Source organism: Corvus moneduloides, chromosome 6, assembly GCF_009650955.1.
Source record: "Corvus moneduloides isolate bCorMon1 chromosome 6, bCorMon1.pri, whole genome shotgun sequence".
In the NCBI taxonomy this organism is placed as follows: Eukaryota; Metazoa; Chordata; class Aves; order Passeriformes; family Corvidae; genus Corvus; species Corvus moneduloides.
The window spans coordinates 49,103,753-49,126,251 of NC_045481.1; the positions used below are offsets into that span (position 1 = coordinate 49,103,753).

The window sequence follows — 22,499 nt, forward strand, 5'->3', positions numbered from 1 at the left end:
TATAGAGCAAACAGTCGGTAGTTAGGACCTGCCATCCACTTTGTATGTGTGCTGGAGGTTTTACTTCTGGCTAACGCCAGTCTTGTCCTGTGGACTGACACCCGCTGGTGACTGGAGTTCACGTCTGCTTTAGTTTCAGACCAGGGAAATCTGTTTGCGTGCTCTCAGACTGCCTCGTCATCTGAACCACAGCTCAGTAACCACGACCACTCGGGAGATTTTCCTTTAAGAGTTTGTTTGTGATGTGACTAAAATGCAAATGTAGCTTCACCCGGCACTCAGGAGCTCCGAGCCGTGTTGTGTAACACAGCCGTGTGTGCTGTAAGGGTGTCTAATTATAACATCAGATTCTGATCGTGGAGAGCTCGATTTTTATCACTTAAAAGGGGGTGTGGGTGATGCTTCGGGGGCAGTAATACTGAAATAATGTAATGAGCTGAGGCAGCGGAGCAAGTGCCGGAGCAGGAGGGGTGCCTCCCTCGCAGGCTGTCCGTAGCCTTGCACCCGTGTGGCCGCGGTTCCTGCTGGCCCCGGGCGTCGCCGGCTGCGCAGGAAATGGAGCCGAGCTGCACAAAGGGAAGCGACGGCTGTGAGTCAGGGCTGCAGGGGAGAGGCGTTCTTGCAGGGACACAGCACGAAATGTCAGCATTCGAACGGAGGGCTTCTGGGCAGGGCTGTGCTGTGCCCCGTAGGGATTAAATAGGAGTCTGACTAGGGCAGAAACAGAACTACTTCTGCTCGTCTTTGTGAACTTTTTCTTTCCCATGTCTGTGGGTTTTCCTGTGGTGGAAAAAGCATTGGGTAGTTCTAGACCTGGGTCGTGATACTCCTTTCTCAGGAGATGCAGTTTAACCATGGACTGAACCAAGCTGGCAGGAAATCAGCCCCTGGATTGTAAAGTGTAGCTTCTCTATCCCATACTTCTTCCAGCAGAGGATCTCCTGGGCACAGTCGGGTTTACTGCTGTTGACGCTGACACATCAGACACTTCTGTGGACAAGGATTTCTTTGAGTACAAGGACAAGGCAGAGCCCTCACGCGTGCTGGCAGGGACCTGGTTCTGGCTGCCTGATGCCAGCTGTGTCTGGAGGAGAGCACCAAGCCGCGTTTCATGGAGCCAAGCCCAAAGTGATAGGAGGCTGCAGAAGGTGCTGTGCCGTGTCTCAGTGCCCACGCTCCTCCAGGACTGGGGGCTGTGTTTGTGAGTGTCTGTGAGAGCTCCGGCTGCACCCAGGCAGGGGCTGTGTGCCAGGTCAGCATCGCTCACCCTTCCTGCCTGTCTCCCTAGGAATGTTCCTGAATGTAGGACAGAGCTCCACAAGCCTATGTCATTCTCTGCATGGGTACAGCTAACAGCTGCAGGGCAGAGGCTGTGATGTTGTGAACTTCCCCAGAAGCAGCTCTCCACACTGAGAGGATTTCTTCTGGCTGGTCTCTGAGTGTAGTGAAACAGTTACTGACCCCCATGGAGGCTTGGCTGTGCCTTTAGGGCACCTCTGCTCCCATCTCAGGTCAGGGGAACTCGCTCTCTCTTACGTGTCTCCAGATACAGAGTCTTGGGATTGGCAGTGCTTTGTCTCAGCTCTCATCCAGCCTGGACATGACAGGGAGCTCTCAGGGAGGGGTTCAATGCATGTCTGGGGCCTTGGAAACCAGGTTGCCCATACTAAACAGGGGTGGGGGCTTAGGGATCAAGGCCAGGCTCTGCCAGCCATGCTGCCAGGGCACTTGTCCAGTGTCATGGCTCCTCCAGGGCTGGTATTCCTGGGGCTGTGTTCCCATCCCAGCCCCACAAAAGGCAGTCGCTGCTGCAGGAGCGGGGTGAGGCGGGGAGCAGAGGGGATACAAAGCAGCCATTTCCCCAAGAGTGAGAACGCAATGTCCCTACCTAGGTGTCTGTCACAGTACTTATCTGAGCAGGGGCTGGCAATGCCTAGCACCACTGGATTTGGGGCTGGTAAGGGAATGGACACTGCTTTTTGGGGGGGTGGTTTGTTTTCTGCCCCCTGTGTGATTTGGTATGAAGGTGTTTGGCATGGAGTCAGCCTGTCAGTGGTATGGCTGGGGAATGAGGCTCAAAGCTGCTCTCAGCAGTCTCGCCTCATGAGAGAGAGATCAGCACCGATGAAATTGCTGGCAATGTCTGCTTTCCGATGGGAATGCCTTGGCCTGGCTGGGATCATCCTCCTTTCTGGAGCTAAAAGGGTTGTCATTCTTGTGACATGAGGTCTAGAAATTGTGGCATGAAGGGCTTCCTGGGAGGGAGTAGGATGAAGAGGGATTTCCTGGTTCTCTGGGGAAAAATGCATCTTAAATCCCTGGTTAGAGATCCTGAATACTTTAGCTGAATAGGACCTCACTTAAGGATTGGATCACAGCTCTGACACTGGTTCTGGTGGAGTGTCAGTGTTTGCTCAGTGTAAAGTAGTGGTTATCACCCGAGAATGGTTATCACAGATCAAATTGTAACCCCTGTGTTTGTCTTTGGATTGTTGTATGTGTTTGCTTTTGTTAAGGCAAGGAGAGGAGCTGTGTCCAAGGGAGTGGCAAGCCATGGAGAAAGGCTGTTCCATTGCTGCAGCACCCGGGATCCCTGTCCAGGACTGAGACCCCTAAAGAAACATTCCACTGTCTGCTGTAAAACAGCACAAGCCAGTTTGGGAGCTTTGCCTGAAGGGTGAGGAAGGCAGAAAGGCCTTGAGGAAGGCAGAAATACTGTGAGGGTGCAATTTCCTGAGCTCTGCAGGGCCGCAGGGCAAAAGGAAACATTCTGGTTTTGGTGACATAATGTCTCTGTAGAGAGAGACGCCTCCCCCAGGTGCCTGTGCCATGCTGCTGGGAAGCATTTTGCACAGCGATGTGCTTTGTGTGGCCTGGTGTTGCAGAACAGGGTGGTTGGTGCTTACCAGCAGGGATATCTGCTGTCTGCATCTGGCCAGGCAATCTTTGTCCTGCTGAGTCACATCAGGCTGATGCCAGCGTTGCTCCCGAGTCCCTCGCTGCTGTTTCCCTTCGTGATCAGCTCGTGGCCGGAAGCACAGGGGAGCCATGCCCAGGCTCACAGATTGTCACTTAGGATCCACGTGGCTTTACAGCTTGGCATTTATTTCCTTAACATACTATCTGCAGAGCTGGGCAAAGGTAGCAATGGGGGGAGTGCTTACAGGGAAGTGGCTGTTGTGGGGCTGTTGTATTTGAGCTGTCAATTCCAATCATGGGACACATGCTATGTTGGATAAAGTTCCTGTCAATGCTGTTTTATCTGGATCAGCCCATCGGGTGCAGGTGAGGTCAGGGAGGAAGCCAACACACTGTGGTTCATGCAACAGGCTGGAATCCCCACCTGAGGCCAACACTCCCTGTGCAGTACCTGGAGAAAGGCAATCCCTGCCCCAGAAAGTCTGGTCACCTCTGGCCAATTCCCAAAGTTTTTGAGTCTTGTCTTTTTAACAGAAGCTTTAGCTTGGGTATGCTTCAATGCTTCCCTCTTGTTGTAGCCACTGAGCCAGTGATTGTGAACCCACATACAGTGTGTTACCCTCTGTTCTCTGGAACTTGCAATTGGGGTCCTGTTGAGATGATGCACACGGAGTTTAGGATTTAGAGGATGAAATGCACAGCTGTGGGTCCACATGGATTGTGTTGGCAGCCAAGTCCTGGGGAGGTTACACAGAAGGGATCTGAGATGCCCAGGCTATGAGGTGCTTGGCCATGGTGTCCAAGTGTGGTGGAGATTGCATTGTGCCAAAGAGGTGATGGGCAGTTCTGTGGGTGAGCACACAGGGCAGGAGCTTGCTTGAGGAAGGTGGGGCAGGGAAGTGTGGGTATCAGCAGTGCTTGAGGCTGCTTCTGCTGGGCACAGGAATTCTAATAAAGTGATGGTTTGTCAGGATGTGCCTGTGAGTGAGCCTGGGACGGAAGGGGATGGAGTGGGGCTGTGTGGAAGGTGATGCTCTAGAGAACAAAATTGTGTCCAGGTCTATGGGTGTTTGGGAGAAAGCTGCCTTCAACTGATTCAGATTTAACTTGTGGTTTGTGAGGGCTGTCAGTGAGGTAATAAACCAACAGGATCTTAGTATGCAGGGAGGACAGGGTCTAAGTCCAGGGCATTTTTTCCTTGGGGATATGCTGACACCTGAACTACTGCAGTAGTCTGGCTTTTCCATGATGAAGGGTATGTGGACTTTTATTGGGAGAGGAAGACCAGAGGGCTGTCAGGTTTTGGAGGGGATAGAAATGTTTGTGGGGGGAATCACAGCAGCTGAGAGCATGTGGCTGGGAAACTGCCAGCAAGGAGCCCCAGCCTCGGCTGCGTTCCTGAAGGCACTTTTCCTGTCACTGTGGTGGCACTCTGCCACCCGGCTGTGAGCCTGGAGAGCAGCACAAGGAGAACTGGTGCTTTGTGGGCTGTAGGAATTGGGGTGCAAGCATACAGAGCTCCCTCACTGAGGGCACCAGGGGTCCATGGGGTGCTGGCTGCCCAGGGCTGGGCACAGGAGTGCCCAGGAGATGCCTGAGCTCTGGTCCGTGGCCTCTGGCTCCTTCAGCCAGGTCAGCTGTGCTGACTGCATCTTGTACCTCTGGGGCTAGTCACTTCCAGCCCAAAGGAGCCTTTGCAGAGTATCATCCATCTAGGATGTTAACAAACTCCCTTGCTATCAGCATTACAGACAAGGGCTTGGCTATCTTTTGGGGAGATGATGTGCTCAGAGAGCTGAGAGGAAATGCAGTATCCTGAAAACATGTGGGAGATTGTGTTAGGTATTTTAGTGGTTCCCCAGGCTTTTGAGCTCTGCTGTAGGAACACATCTGTCACTGGGTTTATTGAAGATCAGTGTCAGATCATTTCTTGATTGCTATTCAATAAATTGCTGTGTCTCATTTGGATTGAGCTCCAGCTCTTGCTGCAGGGCAAGGGAGAGCATAGAAATAAGTTCAGAATATTGTGGCTCACACTCTGAAACTCTTGCAATACAAAGGCTCCAAAGCCACAGGGATGCCTGGGCAGGCTCTTCCCTTAAGAAAGGGAAACAGGACGGATAATGGAAAACTGGGTCTTAAGCTTTCTTGTTGTCACCTTCCTTGCTTATACAAGTGACTTTCTGGATAAAGCAGCTGTTCAACAGGAGTTTGGGCAAGGATAAGGAAAGCTTTCTAGCTAATACCACCACCAAGAAGTTGTAAGGGTATAGTTACAGCGTTAAGTAAGGGAAAATACTTGTAGCTCTAAAAAAAACACCTTGAGCAGAGAGTGGTGGGGAAACTCATCCATATGGGAAAGCACAACAGGGCCTTGGTGAGACCTTTGCCACATTAGGAAGCTGCAGATGATAAGTCTAGAGAGCTACCCCATGAGCATGTAAGAAGCTTACTTGTAGGGTGGCTGCAGTGGAAGATTGTCACTCCCTGTCCCTGACTGGGGTAGAGCTCTTAGGAGAGAATTAGCCCAGCCTTTTTTGTGGTGCATCTAAGTATCTTCATCTGCTGAAATGCACAGGCTGGTATCTGCGTTATCCTTTCTCCATTACTAGGAAACCTTGGATTAGTGACTGACAAAGCTCCTGTGCAGCTCTCTTGAACCAACAGCTGCTGCATCAATATATGGAACAAGCAGAGTACTAATCCCTGGAGACTTAAAAATGGCTTTTCTGACAGGGAACAGAGGGACAGTAGCACTTGTAATGGTGTAGATTCCGTGTGCAGCAGTAGAAGTTTTCAAATCCTGAAAATGAAACAATTTGACAGTAATTATATTGTAACCTTTTTGCTGCTGACCTATCAGCATCAAGGGACAGCTAAGCGAGTTATATACAGTTCTCTCAATTTAGACCTCAATAGAGCCCGTTAGGGATTTAATTCAATCAGAAAACACAGCCTAAGCATTAGAGAAGACTTCACTTCAGAATTCAGTAGGGTTTATTCTACAAATCTTAGATCAATGCCAATGATACAAGTTTTATGAATTCTCATTAAAAATACAAGTCAGTATAAAGATTCCAATAGTAATATAATGCACGATGATTCAGTTTCAAAACTTAAGGAATGAATCTGTGTTTTGGACCATGCTACAGAAAAGGGGAACACAATGTAGAAAGAATATTTAGTTTACCTCCCTTTACTTGAGGAGGGGCCTGCGCCTTATTGCCACAATACCTGAAAAAGCAGTATGAAGTGCATAGCAGCCTTGCCTGTACAGTCTCTAGGCAAAACTGTTGAATTTATTATCATAGTCCTCTTCCCCCCTAGTTCTGGTCATTAATGTACATTTTGATAGCCTGATATCATTATAATAACTTAAAGCTATTGCAACACCATCCCCAAAATCGTTATAAACATCAGTCCTTGGAGCTGTAAAATGTTCTTGTGATGCACTGACACTTTTTCACCATGTTAACCATTTTGCCCAGTCTTTCCAGGAACATGAAATACTGATTCCAATTAAAGGTGAATTAGTTCCAAATTCAAAACTCTCCTACTATTTTTTAAAATTAAGTCTCAGTGCAGCCTAATACTTAAATGCGTTGTTCATAGCTTCAGGCACAGTTAGAATGTAAATCAGATCTCTTTTCTTGACCCTAGCCCTCTGATATGATGTAAGGTGTGTTAGCATTCAAGAAACAGTTGCAATTTGGCCCCAGAATTGCTAGATCAAATGCTTTGGGTAGGGGGAGAACAAAATTACCCTTTTGTTCTGGGAGCTGCCTGCACTTACAAGGGGATTTGGCTTCATAAAGCCACACCCTAAGCCTAAATTTTAGAGAAAGTTTAGTCCTCACAAGAGGTAACCTAGTGACAAGATGTGCACCTCATCCCCCAAGTGCTGTAGTACATCTGTTTATTCCCAGTGACATGTTCACTCTGTCAAGAACACGGGCATCTCTGGTTGAGCCCAGTCATTTCTTGTAGCAGAACCTCACGGACAGCGCAGAGCAGGGATCATGCATGGATCTGCAGCAGCAGACAGGGAATGAGGCTGAACAATATGCACACATTTCTGAACAGGACTTTGGTGCAGACAGTGATGCTTAACTGAAACTCAGCTTTTACCAAAATATTATAGCATAATACAAAAATCTGAAAGAAAAGGGTCAAAAGAAGCCGCTGACTTCCACGCACCAGTAAAGAAAAAACCCCTCTTGCATGAACGGAGCAGCAGCGCAGAACAAGCACCCACTTGGCTACACCAATACAAGTTTTCTGCTGTAGGAAGTTTCAAGAATTATCAACCCAACATCATACTATTATGTTTTAGCATCATACCAAAATGTAGTATTAAGCCATCATGCAGGTTTGGGGAATTTCTTCTGCTGTACTGAACACTGCTGTGCTTGCTTTGAATGCATATTGTCAGTCTGATTTGTCTTTGTAGTAGATGCATCTTTAACAGTCACATTTAATCTGAAGTAAAAAAGTTCAGTAGCCCATACTGGGCTTTTGTCCAGTCAAAGTGACAAAAAAAATACAAGGTTGTCATTAAACTGCATATATTCTTAAAAAAGGGGGTTACTTTGCATTTAAGTCACATTTAATACAAGACAAGTTGTTCTGAAACCGTGAACTGATTCTGTTTAGAACAAAGTATGGCACAGATTCCCAATAGCTATGGACACTGTGTAAATAACACATTTTTCTCTTTGCAATGATTATCAATTCGCCAAAAAGAGTGTAATAGTCAAAAGGGAAGAGTGAAGGAAAACAGATTTAGGAGAAGAAATAAAAAATGCCTAAGAATTGAAAATAAATGACTTCTTTTGTATAAACCTTTATTTAACTTCATTTTTAAAAACACATTCTCTCCTCAGAACGAATGCCACCATAAAAAAAAAAAAAAAAAAAGATTGCAGTAGCACACACTTGCACTCAAAAGGAAACATGCAAAACTGATGGCTGAAAAAATTTTGCATAAAAATTGAAGACTTCAGGCAAAAGTTTGCCCTTGTGTACCTTTAGGAACTGTAGACCATGAACAGCTTTCAGTGCAATGTCTCTTGCTTCCAATTGGTGGGGAAACATATGGCAGGAGCTTGTCTTCTGACAGCTACACTCTCCCAGATGTTTGAAGCAAAAACAGTCTCAGCTATGTTTTAAAACATCACTGTTAGACTGTTGCAGAAAGTACAAACAGAATTCAAGAAAATGTCAGAATCCAGTGAAGAAAAACTTTTGAGATCTACCCTGTGCCATACACTTCTTAAAAAAAATTAGACAGAAAAACAAATTTTATTAATACACCCTCTTTAAATGTTTTATTTCTGAAAGCAGCTCTTTATGCAAATCAAAAGCAGTTCCTGAGTAACTGCAGTAAACAGTGTCTTTTAAATATTTTTGCGCCTCAGCTCTTCCATTTTGGTTCTTCCTTGTTTTTCTGCCCAGTTTTCAAGTTTAATCTCAGTTCTTTTTCAAAAATGTGCAAGTTCAGTTAGCATCGTTTCCAGAAGTCCACAGCTTGCAGGTCTTCCTGCAACAACTCTAAGATCTGCACATACCTAGGCTGTAGTCCTACCCTATTGCAGGCTTTGCTCTCAGACCTGTACAGGATGCGCCCTCACGTCTTCTTCAGCATGCGCCGGGACTGCCACGTGTGGAACTTATTGTAGGCCGTCTGCAGCATCTCTTCTATATGACTTATCAACTGAAAGAGAGGGAAAGACATTGTCCCAGCTGCTGGAAAACAGATCCCCTTCCCTCCCTTTCAGGTGGATTCTTCCTTTTATTCACTATGAGTAATCTTGCTAAAATCACAGAAAGGACCTTGAGGCTCTGTTGCAAAATATCCACAGAGGGAGCAGTGCAGAGAGCTGCTGAGCTGAAAGCTCATGGGGAAGTGACACCCCATTGTGCTGTCTGTTCTGGTATTTAGTCTGTGACCACCACTTCACATCTGACATGGACAGAGAGTTTTGAAGTTGCTCAAGTTCTACTTCATGGTGGAAGTGAAAAATGAAATGTGACTTCCCCTTTCTGTTCTATCACTCAGGTAATCTCAATTTATAGTTCTTGTCAGTTGCTGGCATCACTCAGCAAGCTGGACAGGGAGAGATGACTGCTTAACTGTGTACCCAATGTCCCTCTGCCCATTTCCTAGTCAAAAAAACCCATTAAGATGCCCTAGGATAAGAAGTAACAAAGAAACTACCATCCTCTCATAGTTAAGACCGCAATTATTAATATGCACCCACATAATTAAACAGTACTTTCCCTTACATTTGTGCTTAAATATTGTCTTCGAATCTTTTCTTGGAATGGGCAGAGCTTTGTAACCTGAAATCTTTCCAAGTTGCTCCTCATTTTCACAACCTGAGAGAGATAGAAACCAGTATTACAACACTGAAGAATTATAGTAAGACAGAAGTTTCATTTCCTTCAACAAATTTTTCTCCAACAGAATACCTTATAACTAATTCTGGGGGCTACTTCAAGTATGTCAAGTAGCTTGAGGAAGGAAAGTTACTCAAATATCAGTCTCTAACGCTTCTCCGGCGTGTATTTATTTTTGAGATAAGTGCAGTATGACTGAAAGTGAAATGTGCCATTCTGATTATTACTTCATTAATAAACACTATAAATAGATAAAAGATATTCATAAAATGGTTTTTTGCTTCAAGCAAAGACTGTGGATTTTCAGGCCATATTTTGCAGCAGACATATGAGCGTATCTAAATGCAAATCTTTGTTATCCATGTGAGGTCAAAAGCAACAGAAAAATAGTTACAGTCATAGACCTGGCTGTCCTTGAAGGCAACTCAGTTCTGAAAAGCAGTGTGTGTTCTGAAGGTAGGACAGTGATTTTTGCAGTGGATAGAAGAATAAGGAAAACTCCACTTGTACTGTCACTGAAGAGGTTATTTTTCTTGGAGCTGGGGAAGGGAGGCTTTAGTTTTTGTGTTTTAAAGTGGAATAAGAACCCTGCAGCTGCAACAGAGCTGACCATTCTGTTTGAAACTGGCTTACAGCTACTGCTCCTAAAGGGAGCTAACAGGGAGGCAAGGAAAAGGATGATTTTAATTTATAGCACCAGCAGAACTGCTGAAAAAAAAAGGTTTTATGTTATTTTGTGACCTTCAGTTCTAGAGATGAGTAAGTGCTGTACTGCTTTAAGGCACATGCATTAGTTCTTGTCCTTCAGTAATGACAGCCATTCCAAACCATGGTCTAGCCACATCAGAACCAGGCCCATAAGAGGAAGCCCTGCCTTACCTTTTCTTCTAGGAATGGCGTGTTAACAGGGAAGCAGGACCAGAAGTGTCGTAGCAGTTCCCCTACTGCCACGTACAAGTGTTTTAGTTCAGACTGAATGTCATTTGGCACCATCTCTGCAACAGGAAAAAGGGTTTTTTCACATCATTCAAACTATCATATGAAAAATGAGAACTAAGGTAATGAAGGAGGTCAGCAATGTACACTTCCACTACAGTCACAGAAAGGCTGGCTGGGAGGGACCACTGAGGCACCTCATACCTCAGCAGCAATTAGATCAAGACTATCAGCAGCTATTAGATCAGGTCAGCTGCTATTTATGGCTCTACACTTGGAAGCTTGTGTATTATTTAGGGAGATCCATGCCAGGCAAAGAATGGATACCAAACCTAATCCAGGATTAGAAGCAGTGTATTTGTATTATTCTAACAGCGTGGCAGTGCTGCTGCTGGCACCAGCACTGTGCTGTCCTCACAACACAGTGCTAAGAATTCTGGATACTGCAAGTTTTTCCCTCTGTCTTATGTTGGCAATGAGAATATGGTTATAGCATGTGGAAGATGAAAAATCCAGACAGGAAAAAAGAACTGTGTCCCAGGTACTCTTAAAGAAGAAAGAGTGACAGGGTTCAAGAACAACAAAAGAGCCATAACTGTAAAAACCCAAACAAAAAGTACAAGTAGTCACTGAGGATGAGCACAGTGAACTGAACAGTGAATATCAAATTTCAGGATGAGGCTGTTAAAAAAAAAAAGTGGTGGTCAGGCTCAAAGAGGTGAAGTGTAGCACCCAATATGTCAACCAGGATGGGTAAGAAAGCCTCACCACTGCTTGCTGACTCCTTTACTTTCAGTACCATAAAGAACTCATACTTGCTTTTTCAGCTGTCTGAATTAATTTCTGCTGCTTTTCAGACCAAGTTACACAAGATAAACTGGCAAACTGTTATAAATCCTGAGAACAGGAATTCATCTGCTGTGAGACTAAAGAGACAGGAACTCAAAGTGGCAGCAATGTCACAATAGGGAAAGGAGTGGTTGAATGGAGGTGTGAGAAGGAGAGGCTGGCTGATTTGCCCTTGCAGTCTACAAGGAAGCTGCCTTTTTTTCACAGCAATCTGTGGATCTTAAATGCAGGCTGCAAAAAACTTAGTTTCAGACAATTATCTAGGCCTTGCTTCCTCAGAGTTTTCCCAGAGTATGTATTTTCTACAATCCAGGAAAAAAATCAGAAATGCTGAACAAGTAAAACCCAGTAAGATAATATAGAATCTATCAGGTGTTTCCTTCATTACTTGCTGTGTAAAATGTTCTCTCATTCACTTGCCTCAGCACCGGTGTAGCCATTACCACCCCCATGGTGTGGCTGGGTTGTTGCTTTTCTTTTGTTGCTGTAACCCAGTACTATTCCAGCTACATGTTTCCATAATTTCCTTTATCACTGTAACACATTCTAAGGGAGAGATGAAACAGCAAGCCAGCCAGTGCTGTGCAATGCAACAGGACACGATTAAAGCATTAGACATCCCAAATCCTTACGGTTTATGGCTTGCTGTGTTCCACCCTGCATAAGTGCTCCTCCAGGTGACAGGACTGCAATAGTGCTGGCAGCATCACCACTTGAAAGAACCTGGAGAGAAAGGGAACAAGTATCTCAGGTCACTTTTTCCAATAAATTCTTTTTAAAATAAGATTAGTTGAACAGATACAATGAAGTTCAGGTTCAGCTCTTCTTCAGAATTAGGTACAGTGCCTTTAAGTGCTATAGCTTGTTTGCAGTGAAAACTCTCCAATTAATTATGGAAAAACAACCCTTTTCTTTACCTACACCGTTAACTGTCTGTGCACTTAACTCTGAAATAAGAGAATTACTATGCTGAAGTGTAGCAGAGTTGTGGCTGCTTTACTTAGGGCCAAACTAGGTTTACAAACAGAGTTCAGAGAGTGGCTGGGGAGATTGGCCTCAGGGCTCTGCTGCCCTCCGGTGCCAGCACAGAGCTTCCGTGCAGCCCACAGCAGACTCACAGTCCCGGTGCATTTAGGAGCAAAAGACCAGTTCAGTTAAAAACCTGCTCACTGTAACCTAAACTTCTGAGGCTGGGATCGATACACTGGCCTGTGCATAACTGTCCTGCTTTACTACCCTATAGCTTTACCATTTCCTCAAAAGAAAGCAGGAACAGAAGAATATAACTGAGCATCAGCAATGACTCAGTTTCCTATTGTGTAGATTTTAAACCTAACAGCTCAAAAGGTATCCCCTAAACCTGCAAAATAAATCAGGCAACAGAAACTAGAGATAATTTAAGTTTACCATGTAAAATTAAAACTCCAATAGACATGAGACACAAAACTGTATAGAAAGCAAGATGCTAAGGTAAGATTAAGAGGGGCATTTTAAAAATTTTCTTCCATACCTGAGTTAGTTTGGGTACATATGCTTCCATTTCTTGTCTAATACTATGAAATGAATTAATTATATCCTGACTGGTTGCATATTGCTGTGATTGAATTGGAGTAGGACCATGGTAATACCTGTGAAGTGAGAAAAGGGAAAAGTGTTATTAGTAAGAGTGTTGTTAAAGCAAGAGAGCAAACTCCTGGACAGTTCTTCAAATGTTTCTAATTTTAGATACTTTGCAACTGTTGACACTAATTTATTTATTGACAGAGTACAATATACTGCCACATGGGAAGAGGCTGGCTTAGGGATAGTATGGCAGTAAAAGAAGAACTTCTGTTGCTGAATCTATGATCATTATTTTGCCAATGTAAAGCTACCACTGCCACCAGATTCTGGAAGTATTATTAAAATGGAGCAATTCACATCATTTTCAACTGAAACTAAGCTAAATGAAGTTAGGTGCACATGTGGAACTGTTCTCTTTCTGGTAGCATCGCTCCTTTTCTGAAGTCACCTCTATGGTTCTCAAACTCAAAAGTCTAGAAAACAAGAGCACTACTACTAGAAACATCCTAGACCAGTGAGCAGTCCAAACTATCCCAACTGCACTTTTTTCCTGGGAGTGGATTTTTCTTGGAATTGTATATATTTTCATATATGACACATTTTTCCACTGAAAGCTGCAATGAAGTGCTGAACTGTGAACAGAGGTCTGTTAGGCTTTCACAGAAATTACATGTCAAGGTCATTCAGGTCAGCTTACAGAGACTCAACTCTCTGAAAAAGCAGATGGAGTTTAACAGGGGCATTGGACTAGATGATCTCCAGATGTCTCTTCCTACCCCAACCATCCTGAGAAATAAAAATACAAATTTAAGAGGGAATCATTTGGAAATTGGTTTGTATAAAAGCTCATATAAGATTTTGAAACTTAGTTGTGTTACACCTGAGTGTGGCACAGTAGGGACTAAATCAGCTGGTCCTGTGTGGGCTGTGATGAAACCCCTGATAAACTGGCTCTGCTGAAAGAGCTGAGCATATTTTAACTTACCTATCAGACTTCTTTAAGTTTAGTGCAATAGTTTTAACGCTATTATTCTTTGATAAATCTTCATATTCAATGGCCTCCTGCAGTTTTACCTAAAATGAGCCAAATAATGATACACATTACTAATGAAGGCACAATTCCATACATCCAGTGCTTTTTTCTGGTTCACCAAGTTTGAGCTGGAGGGTTACTAAAACCTTAAAGAAAACCCAGGTATGGAATGACTCATGCCCACCCTCCAGAGGGAGTGATGCCCAATGTTGTTCAGGATGTGCCATTTGCAAGTCTTGGCACCATCGCTTTTTCTCCAGATTCTGTCTGAAACTTGGCAGTCCCTGCCACTTCCAAAAAGTGTTCTGCTGTACATAGATAATAATTTGTGCTCTCTATTTATGTGCACCTAACACCAGATTAGCAGAAATAGTAATGATTTAATAGCTGGTGTACAGGAGTCTAAGACTAAAACCAAAGTAATGACCCCAAGCTACCTGGTGACAGCAGAGCTGTGGAGTATTAGCAGTGAGAGGTAGCAGCACAGTGGTATCAGACTTCATACAATGACAAAACTATTTCTGAAGTCTCCTATTCTCCTGTTACTCTTTCACTCCCCTTTTCATCACATTTCTTCTAGTCTTACTATATAATTTTCTGCTCAGTAGAACTTGCAGCTTTTGGGGAAAGTCAAAGACTACCCCAACATTTAACAACACATGTATTCTAAAAGGTTTTCTCACAATACAGCAAAGTTTTGAGACCCTCTGACATTTTCTGATTAGGCTGTCAACTCCAGGAAAAGTATTCAATTCAGTTTTATAGCAATTACAGTACTCTCTTCCACTTTATGAGCTGATCTGATTAGTCTAGACCAGGCTGTTGCCCTGTATTTCATTGCACCAGGTATCACTAGACTTTTAGTTCAACCTCACTTCAGCTTCTAAGATGAACACTGTCATGTGCCAGTTTCATCATCCCCTCTACAAACAACACACTTGACAGGTTAATATTAGTGCTTCAACAACAGTATCTTTTTCTGATGGATGTTCTCTAGAAGTTTTTGGGCATTTGAAAGAAAAACAAAAGGAAGGGGGCCAAAACCAGAACCACAGCAAATGCGAAGAACCAGATTTCTGGGTCCAATCTGAAGCATCTTAGAATTTTTTACTTGCACTGGGCACTACTGAAGAGATAAACAGCACAACACTTCAATATGTAGTCTATTTGTTTTTACTAACAGAGGTACAAGGCTTCTTATAGACAGTCAGGTTGTTATTCTATATACTTCTAAACCAGGCTAAAAGTTTCATTTCAGATGTGTCATAAAACAAGTAAGGAACTTTCAGCAATTTTTTGAGACAGAGCTTCCAGTTCCATTCAATCAGAATCACATCAGCTAACTTTATACCTTTTTCAGTGGTGGCTGAAAGAAATCTGAATCCCTGGAGTTTCCGTCCGTACTGCTGGTCTCACTGTAATGGTCATTTTGTGCTTCTCTTAAAATAGAGAAACAGCATTAAGAAGAATTCACCTCACAGGAAACTTAAAATACAAGGTAGACACAAAGTAAATACATCTGTTTCAAAGACTTTATATGCATGTTTTTTTTCCCCTTATGTCTTAATTTCTAGCAGCTGATGTAGACAGAAGGAACCACTGCTCACATCAACCCCGTTTGTCATGGGGGAAATTCAACAGCAGAAGAAAGTGCTTGTCTCTCTCTTCAGAAATAGCAGCATGCCAACAGTGCATGTGGGACACAGCAAAATCGTGGCTAAATTAGAAACACTTTGTATACACAGTTATGCAACCAGGTATTAGCAGAGCTGTGGGAGCCCTGAAATACAACTGCTCCAGGAGAGCTATCCTGTTGTCCCTTTCTGAACTGAGAAACAGAAACACACATTGCCCAGAAGAGATTGCCTAAGGTGCAGTGTTCAATTTGTGCAAAACCAAAGAACCATGTGAGGGAGCCCAGCTAACCAGAAGGAAGTGTTAACTAAGACCTCTCACAGTTCAGGTCTGTAGGATTTGGGTAGAGTAGTAATCCTTGCTGGTTGTCCATAAAGCAGTTGTAGAGCAGATGACTTATAAATGTTTTTGGTCAGGGGCAGGGTACTGCACCTGAGGAGTCCTTCATCTGATCCACCTATGCCACACTGCAGGTTGCCCCAGCCAGACCTGCTCCTGGAAGGCAGGAAATAGCAACTGCCTGCACCAGACCTCACCTACGCACAGCACACAGAACACTACTTCTGCAGCCTTCACCAGGGCTAGAGATCTAAGGCAGAAACATTCTTTCCTTTTTAATCTGCTTTATATGATAACTCAGCTAAAAATAAGTCATCATTTCAAACAGCTCTGAAAAACTTCTATAAAGTAAAATGGAACCTAAAGGTATTTTCCTTTCTAGAGCAAAATAATTAATTCATAAAAAAATTAAAGAAAAGGTTGGATGAATAACTGAAAATGTGGTTTTGTTTTGGAAATTCCTTAAAATTTACTACAAAAATCTTTTACACAACACCAAAACTTACTGTTTCCTGAGGCCAGCTGCAAGGACCATGGCACTGTGATGATTAAAGCGTTTTATGATGGCAGCATTGCTACTTTCTCTAGCAGACTTTGAGGCATTTGATGTAGAGGCCACAGAAGCAACGCCATAGCCCTGTGAAGAAAACAACATTAATTCCCTCCTGCCTCCAGAGCAGCAGGACAGTTCTGTTTTCCCTTCAGTCAGGAAGCCACCTCCCCTGCGTCATCATCCAGAGCATCATTTTCCTACCTTTGCCCTACCATCACCTTACGTACTTTGAAAAAGCTCCAGTTACTATTTTATTCTGCTAACACTTTGCAATTTAGAGGTGTCAGAGAGAAGGTAGCAAGTCTAATACAGATAATTTTTTAAAACCATGATTTAAGTAGAAACAGAACTAGCTTAAAAAACCCCTAAGGATCACTTGTGCAAAACACAGGCATTGATGGCAAGGAAGAGATAGCAGTTGTTTTACTGACCTCTTCTTAAAATCTAGTGGGACACCAGCAGCCCACAGGCTAAATGACACCTGCTCAGGAGAATGTGATACCAATAGAAAATTCAAAAAACCTCAAGCCTTTATGTTGACAGAGTTCCCCACCTGCCAGGTGGCTGAAGGCAACTCACTTTACCCCATGGGCAGTTTTGCTGTTAACCAGCCTCAAAAGCAAACCAGGGCAGTTTGCAGAGCAGTTCAAACACACCTACCCTAAACTCATGGTCCAGTTTCAGACTGCTAGCTTTGAACAACTCCCACAAAAAGAAAATTAAAAAAGAAACCCCCAAAAAACCCCACCAAAAAACGTAGAAATGCAGCTTCATTATTAATTACAATTCAACAGTTTCAGTTAAATCAACTGCAGAAAAACGCATCTCTAAATTACTTCACAATATGGTATACCATTGCATCAATTGTTTTAACTTGTACTTGGAGGCAGGTACTAGTTCAAGTTAGTCATAATTTTAGCAAAGACAGGTATTTAAAGATAAAAAAAGAAAACTGTATGAAGTGTCCTTCAGTTAGGCCAAATCAAGTAGCAATGTTCAAAGTAAGAACAAATCAAAGACTTTTTCCTGTTTTGTGCAGTTTAGACAAAAAAGCCAAATGAAAGAGTAATTCTTTAAAAAAGGGAAGTCCTGCATTTATACCCTGCACACCAAGGTAGATGTGAGGCACAAAGGTCCATGGGCACAGTCTCCATTTCCCTACACACACACAACAGCAGAAATGTTGAGTACCCAACCACTCCAACTGCCTAGTGAGGGATTTGTTTTAAAATTAGCATTTGTAGTGATTTTAAAAGAAGGATTCACTAATCCTTAAATGAAACTAAGGAAGGTGTATGGTTTTCTTTTGGATTTTTTGTTTGTTTCCTGTTTTTTCCCCCCAAGTACTTACTTCATCTAATGTTTTATCTTCCAAAGCTGTTAAATCTATCAGGGGGTTTTTCACTCCTTGAGACACCATTGCTTTTAACCCTGTGTGAAACAAAGGAAAAAAACCATGAAAAACTGTATCTAAACAAATAGAATAATTGTGGGATCATCAGGTTATATTTAATCTTTAAAAGACAAAGGTTCTGCACAGGCCCAAATCACACTGAGACTAAAACTTTAAACCTTTTTTGAAGTTCCATTTAAAATAAGCAATAAATGTGTGAAGTTACTCTAAAACATTTTCCTACTAATTAACCCAGTTTTCACCAATTTCTAGACATCACTCAACACTGATTAAAAAAATAAATTGAGATGCACTTTTATTAGTGGGAGCTGGGAAGCCTCAATTGTGCTTCTTCTAATTTTGGCACTGTTTTGCTGCCCTGCCTGGGTAGTATGAGTTTATATCTGGTGATAGCTTTGACTTGTGAAGGGTTTTGCATTCCTAATAGAATGCTTTCATTAGCCAGAATACATATTATGGAATGGTGGTAAGTGATCCCAACTCCCCACAATTCTGTATCATCGCAAACCTATCTCAAAACTTCATAAAAAACTTAAGTCAGGTAATACTTCAGCATTTCAGATTAAAAAGACTGACAGAGAACAGGGATGGCAACTCCTCTGGACAATTTGGACCAATAGGGATCCCATTTATTAAAACCCCATCTATAACAAACGCTGTACCTGTTGTAAATGGTGCACATATCACAAAACAAAACCTATTATGTACACAAAATTATTCCATAGTAACTGACAGCATATTATGGAATTAGTAGTAAAAGCTTATTTCTAGTGCTGCCACTTTCCAAAGGCTAATTTGTTCCAAGAAATGCTCTCACTATGAAATGTGCTCAGAATGGCAAAGCTGTAGCTAACTTTCTATGACCATCTGTAGCTTTCAGAGACAACCACCTTACCTTTCTCATCCAGTTTGGCACATTCTGCAAAGAGGTCTTTTGAGCCTGTGTTGAGCCTATCCCGATGAAAATAATGAGACTGAAAAAATCGTGTCCAGAATTCCCTCTCGGTCATGTTATGTGGAACATTCTCTGCATATTTCATTTTTACTGTGAACGAAACCCAGAACGATTACAAACTGTTCCACAAATCTTAACAGGGTATTTTATGTCAACATTTTCTTGCTGGCTTCCTTGCTTTCTGCCTGCCTCCATTCATTCCCATTAAATGGAAGGGACTGCAGTATTAAGCATGAGCAAACAAGTACTCATTTAGGCCTGTAAAGCTTTGAAAAGTGCATGTAACACTGGCCTCAACACTCTTAAATTACCCCCATGCTAGGGGCCAGAATGAATCAATGTTCATTATAGTGCAGGGGAAATGATGGGAATCAGGTTCTTTTCCTCCCAAAGGTGATTTCATGAAAAGTAACAATTGCAACACTGAGTAGGAGAGTATCACGGGAATCAAACATTTACTCACAATTTAAAAAACAAAAAGTCAACACAAGTTAAAATGTTTTCATTTAATAAAATAAAGTTTTCATTTCAAAAGCATATTTTATGCTTATATGAAACGTAAGAATATGCTTCTTTCCATCCCTCTAATGAGGCAGGGAAATTTATCCAGAGGACTGGAAGATATGATCCCTTATACTTACAGGCTCAGACTAACATTTTAGTCTTTCCACAGTAAGACAGTAAAAAGACCAGTCTTAATTGGGTGTGTCTGATGTGTAAAACACCGCTCTTACCTGCAGGGTATGTCCGAAATATGGATTCAATAATATCCGAAGTCAAGTTGTACCTCAGCCCGTTGCAGCCGTCTGTCTGAGGCCGTACATCAGCCTAAGGAAAAGCACACAGGGGAAAGAACAGTCATGTCTAGATGCTTTCTCTGACTGCAGAAGGAAAAGAACTGGCATCTTGCAAGCAAGGTCTGCTGCAGGTAAAATAATCTTCTTCCTCCAGTAATCCACAGCATATTTGATCATACGTAGGTATTTTGCAACGAGAAATGAAAGAGCAAACATGAATTATTTTATTATACTTGCCACCTAAGGGACAATTCAACAAGCAGACTGCAGGCTTTAGAAAGCAAAGAGCACTCCATTGGTCAAAACAAGATAAGCTTAATTTATTTATGCTTAATTCATTTATGCTTATCCTTGTGTCAAAGTAAAAATAGGTAAGTGTACTGTATATGCCTCATGTTTTATTGTTCACTCAACAATTCAGCGAGTGAATAATCAGTGGCTGTAATGAAGTGACAAAGGATTTATGGCTCTTATACCTTATTCCCTTATACACTAAAAACACCTTAGTATAACTGATAAGTAACATTAAATTTAAAGCTTCAGTGTTAGCTTAGAAGAACTTTGAACTTAAATCTCAGTGATCTCTTTAGGAAGCTCTGGAGGAGGGAAGTGCTCCATCCAGCTCTCAGAAACAGGAAAAGTACATGATGGCACAGGCTGCTGCCTTTTCCTCCTTTTCCTGTGTACCTCAAGTCTAGCTTTTGTACCATCTTCTTCCCAGGGAAGCACTCATTCTCAGGAGAGCCAGTCAGGTTTAACTTGAATTAGGAAACACAAATATCTGAAGATTTCTTCTTCAGAAATGCAGAGGACAGAAGCATAACCAGTTATTTTAAGAACGCTTCAGTTTTGAAGGTTTGGTGCGTTTACTTTTCATTGTGATTTCTTTTTTTAATATTAAGGTGTAAAAATAATGGGAGGAAATCAGCAATCAAATTTGTTTGGCAACTGATTCAGGTATTTCCAAGGAGGGGGGAAAAAACCAAGTGGTTTTACAGCAGCTAAATTAAAACAATTCCTACCTCCTCTTTCTCTCCCACACCCACTAAGAGCACAGTCATTACAAAGGTGGAAGTGGGATTCCATCTAAAGAGTCCTATCTGTGAATTTTGTTGCAGAAGTAGAACCATGTCTCTGCGTGAAGAATCTGAAGTTGTACCTAGATTACTTTTAGACTGCACTGAAATTACTGAAGCATGGTTTCCACAAATGGGTAAAATAACTGAAAGTTAGAGAAAAAGAGAGAGAAAATGAGGTTTCAGACACACAAGTTGTTCTTCAAGTAGCTGAAAGCATGTATTGGTTTAAAAAATTGGGAAGGAAATAAAACCCTTAGGTGGAAGGGTTCATTTATGCATGTCAATGCTGCCACAGATATGCTCTTTAACTTATTAAACTAATACAGTCTAATCTAGTGACCATATATTCACGTCACTCCTGTTTTATGGGAGGCAGAGCAGCAGTACAAACATCATCTGCCTATTGGCAATTTAAAGTTCAAATTGGGCATCTTAAACTGACAAAACTTTGAGGTTGCAGATGAGCAGGAAATTGTTTTTTTTCTCCTTTACACTTGGAATAGCGGAGAGATGCTGAGGAACCAGAAAAGTACAAAATTCATGTATATGGGAATAAAGTGCATGAGCAGAACTCTCACTTTCCCCAATTTGTTTGCTCTAAAATCCTGTAAGTTAGAGGTTCAACGTACCAGGAATGCTGCAGAGATGCCCACATCCTGCTTACTAGGTGCTGCAGAATTATCCCCTGCATTCAGGCTTAAACGGTTGGCCCAGAATTCTTCAGCACTGATTACTTGGCTCACAACAAGGTCTTTATAGAGCTGAAACAAAACAGGATCTTCTTGCAGCATTCTGGTAAAAGAATGTATTGAATAGAATTGAAACACTGTAGAATAAATTACTAGTATTTCCACAACTAACACAAGTTCACAAAAGGAACAGAAACCATCTTTTCTTTCAAAATGCTGTGCCTTTCTTAACAAGACTATGTAAACAACCAATGCAATAGCACTGTTTGTCTGAAAAGACTTAAGAAATGGATGTTAACACTGAATGTTAGAAAACAGTAATGTCTAAGAAAAAGTCAATGTGGGATTCATGTCTTGTCCTAAAATATTCTGTGGTGCTTTTGTGTCTTCACACACCAGGACTGGAATCTCCTCAACTGTAAAAGCACAGCAAATTTTCTTGCTGTTCCATAACAAAAGTATGATGAGAAAAGAAGGAGGTTTCAGCACTGTCCAATTCTTGGTTTAAGATCTTAAAATTCAGTAGCTATGGATCTCTACTCTAGTGCAAGAGTATAGATCACAAAATATCTATGGGATAAGATTCCTTGAAACACATTACTCTGAGATGGTTGTTCATTTATGTTTCTGTGGTGACAGTAGGATCTTCATCACATAATCACAGCACAAGTGTGAGACACATTCCGTGTCACTGCTTCCACCAGGGAGCAATGTTTATAGAAGTTATCACTCTTACTACCCAAAATGCAAGGACTGCACACCTGAATCTTCACTAATGTTTAAGCAGCTGTTTTTACAGCTGTGTACCTTATTAGAAACCCACTGGGCTATTTTCAGGGACACATGCATATGTGTTCACAATCCGCCAATAACCTCACCAATCTTTAGCATGTACCTCAGGGTCTTGATCAATTGCACACAACGAAAAAATCAGTCTTATGGATACATAAGTACATGGTCTAGGGAAGAACATGGATAAACTGCAATCTGGACAAAACAAAAGTCTTTAGCTGCTCTAAGGATGAAGTAGGATGAGGTGGAAATGAAAGCTTTGTGGCAGGATATCCCTATTATGTTTTAACCACCAGAGTTTCTCCAGTTTTTCTTATTGTCATAAGTATGGATTAGTAGCGATTCTTACAAATTAGTGCAGCAGAAAGCAGTCTGTTATTCTGGTTATTGAAATAAAGCTAGGAATTTTGGTACGTACCCAACTCGCTCATATCAATAAATGGAGGAAGTGCTGCAGGGACTGTGGATGTTGTACCCTTCCAGAACAGGCTGAATCTTTTTTGCCTTATCTGTTGCAATTAAGCTAATGAAGCCCCATCACTAGACT

General features: G+C 42.3%; 1 protein-coding gene and 1 long non-coding RNA gene across 3 annotated transcripts in view; one reads left to right on the plus strand and one right to left on the minus strand.

Annotated features, from left to right (window-relative positions):
• LOC116445045 overlaps positions 1 to 22,499 on the plus strand; it is a 26,719-nt gene continuing 4,220 nt past the window's right edge. Inside the window, exons 1-2 of the long non-coding RNA XR_004240630.1 lie at positions 1 to 589; positions 19,336 to 19,523. This is a non-coding gene — a long non-coding RNA (uncharacterized LOC116445045). The remainder of the gene's footprint in view (positions 590 to 19,335; positions 19,524 to 22,499) is intronic.
• GTF2H1 (general transcription factor IIH subunit 1) overlaps positions 5,894 to 22,499 on the minus strand; it is a 23,857-nt gene continuing 7,251 nt past the window's right edge. For both annotated transcript variants that reach the window (XM_032111079.1, XM_032111078.1), the window contains exons 4-15: positions 21,101 to 21,263; positions 19,330 to 19,423; positions 18,536 to 18,685; positions 17,578 to 17,657; positions 16,180 to 16,310; positions 15,051 to 15,138; positions 13,652 to 13,740; positions 12,614 to 12,731; positions 11,736 to 11,826; positions 10,198 to 10,313; positions 9,205 to 9,297; positions 5,894 to 8,632 (exon numbers count right to left, since the gene is read on the minus strand). In XM_032111079.1, coding sequence (XP_031966970.1) covers positions 8,546 to 8,632; positions 9,205 to 9,297; positions 10,198 to 10,313; positions 11,736 to 11,826; positions 12,614 to 12,731; positions 13,652 to 13,740; positions 15,051 to 15,138; positions 16,180 to 16,310; positions 17,578 to 17,657; positions 18,536 to 18,685; positions 19,330 to 19,423; positions 21,101 to 21,263 — 1,300 coding nt within the window. In that variant the 3' untranslated portion in view covers positions 5,894 to 8,545. The remainder of the gene's footprint in view (positions 8,633 to 9,204; positions 9,298 to 10,197; positions 10,314 to 11,735; positions 11,827 to 12,613; positions 12,732 to 13,651; positions 13,741 to 15,050; positions 15,139 to 16,179; positions 16,311 to 17,577; positions 17,658 to 18,535; positions 18,686 to 19,329; positions 19,424 to 21,100; positions 21,264 to 22,499) is intronic.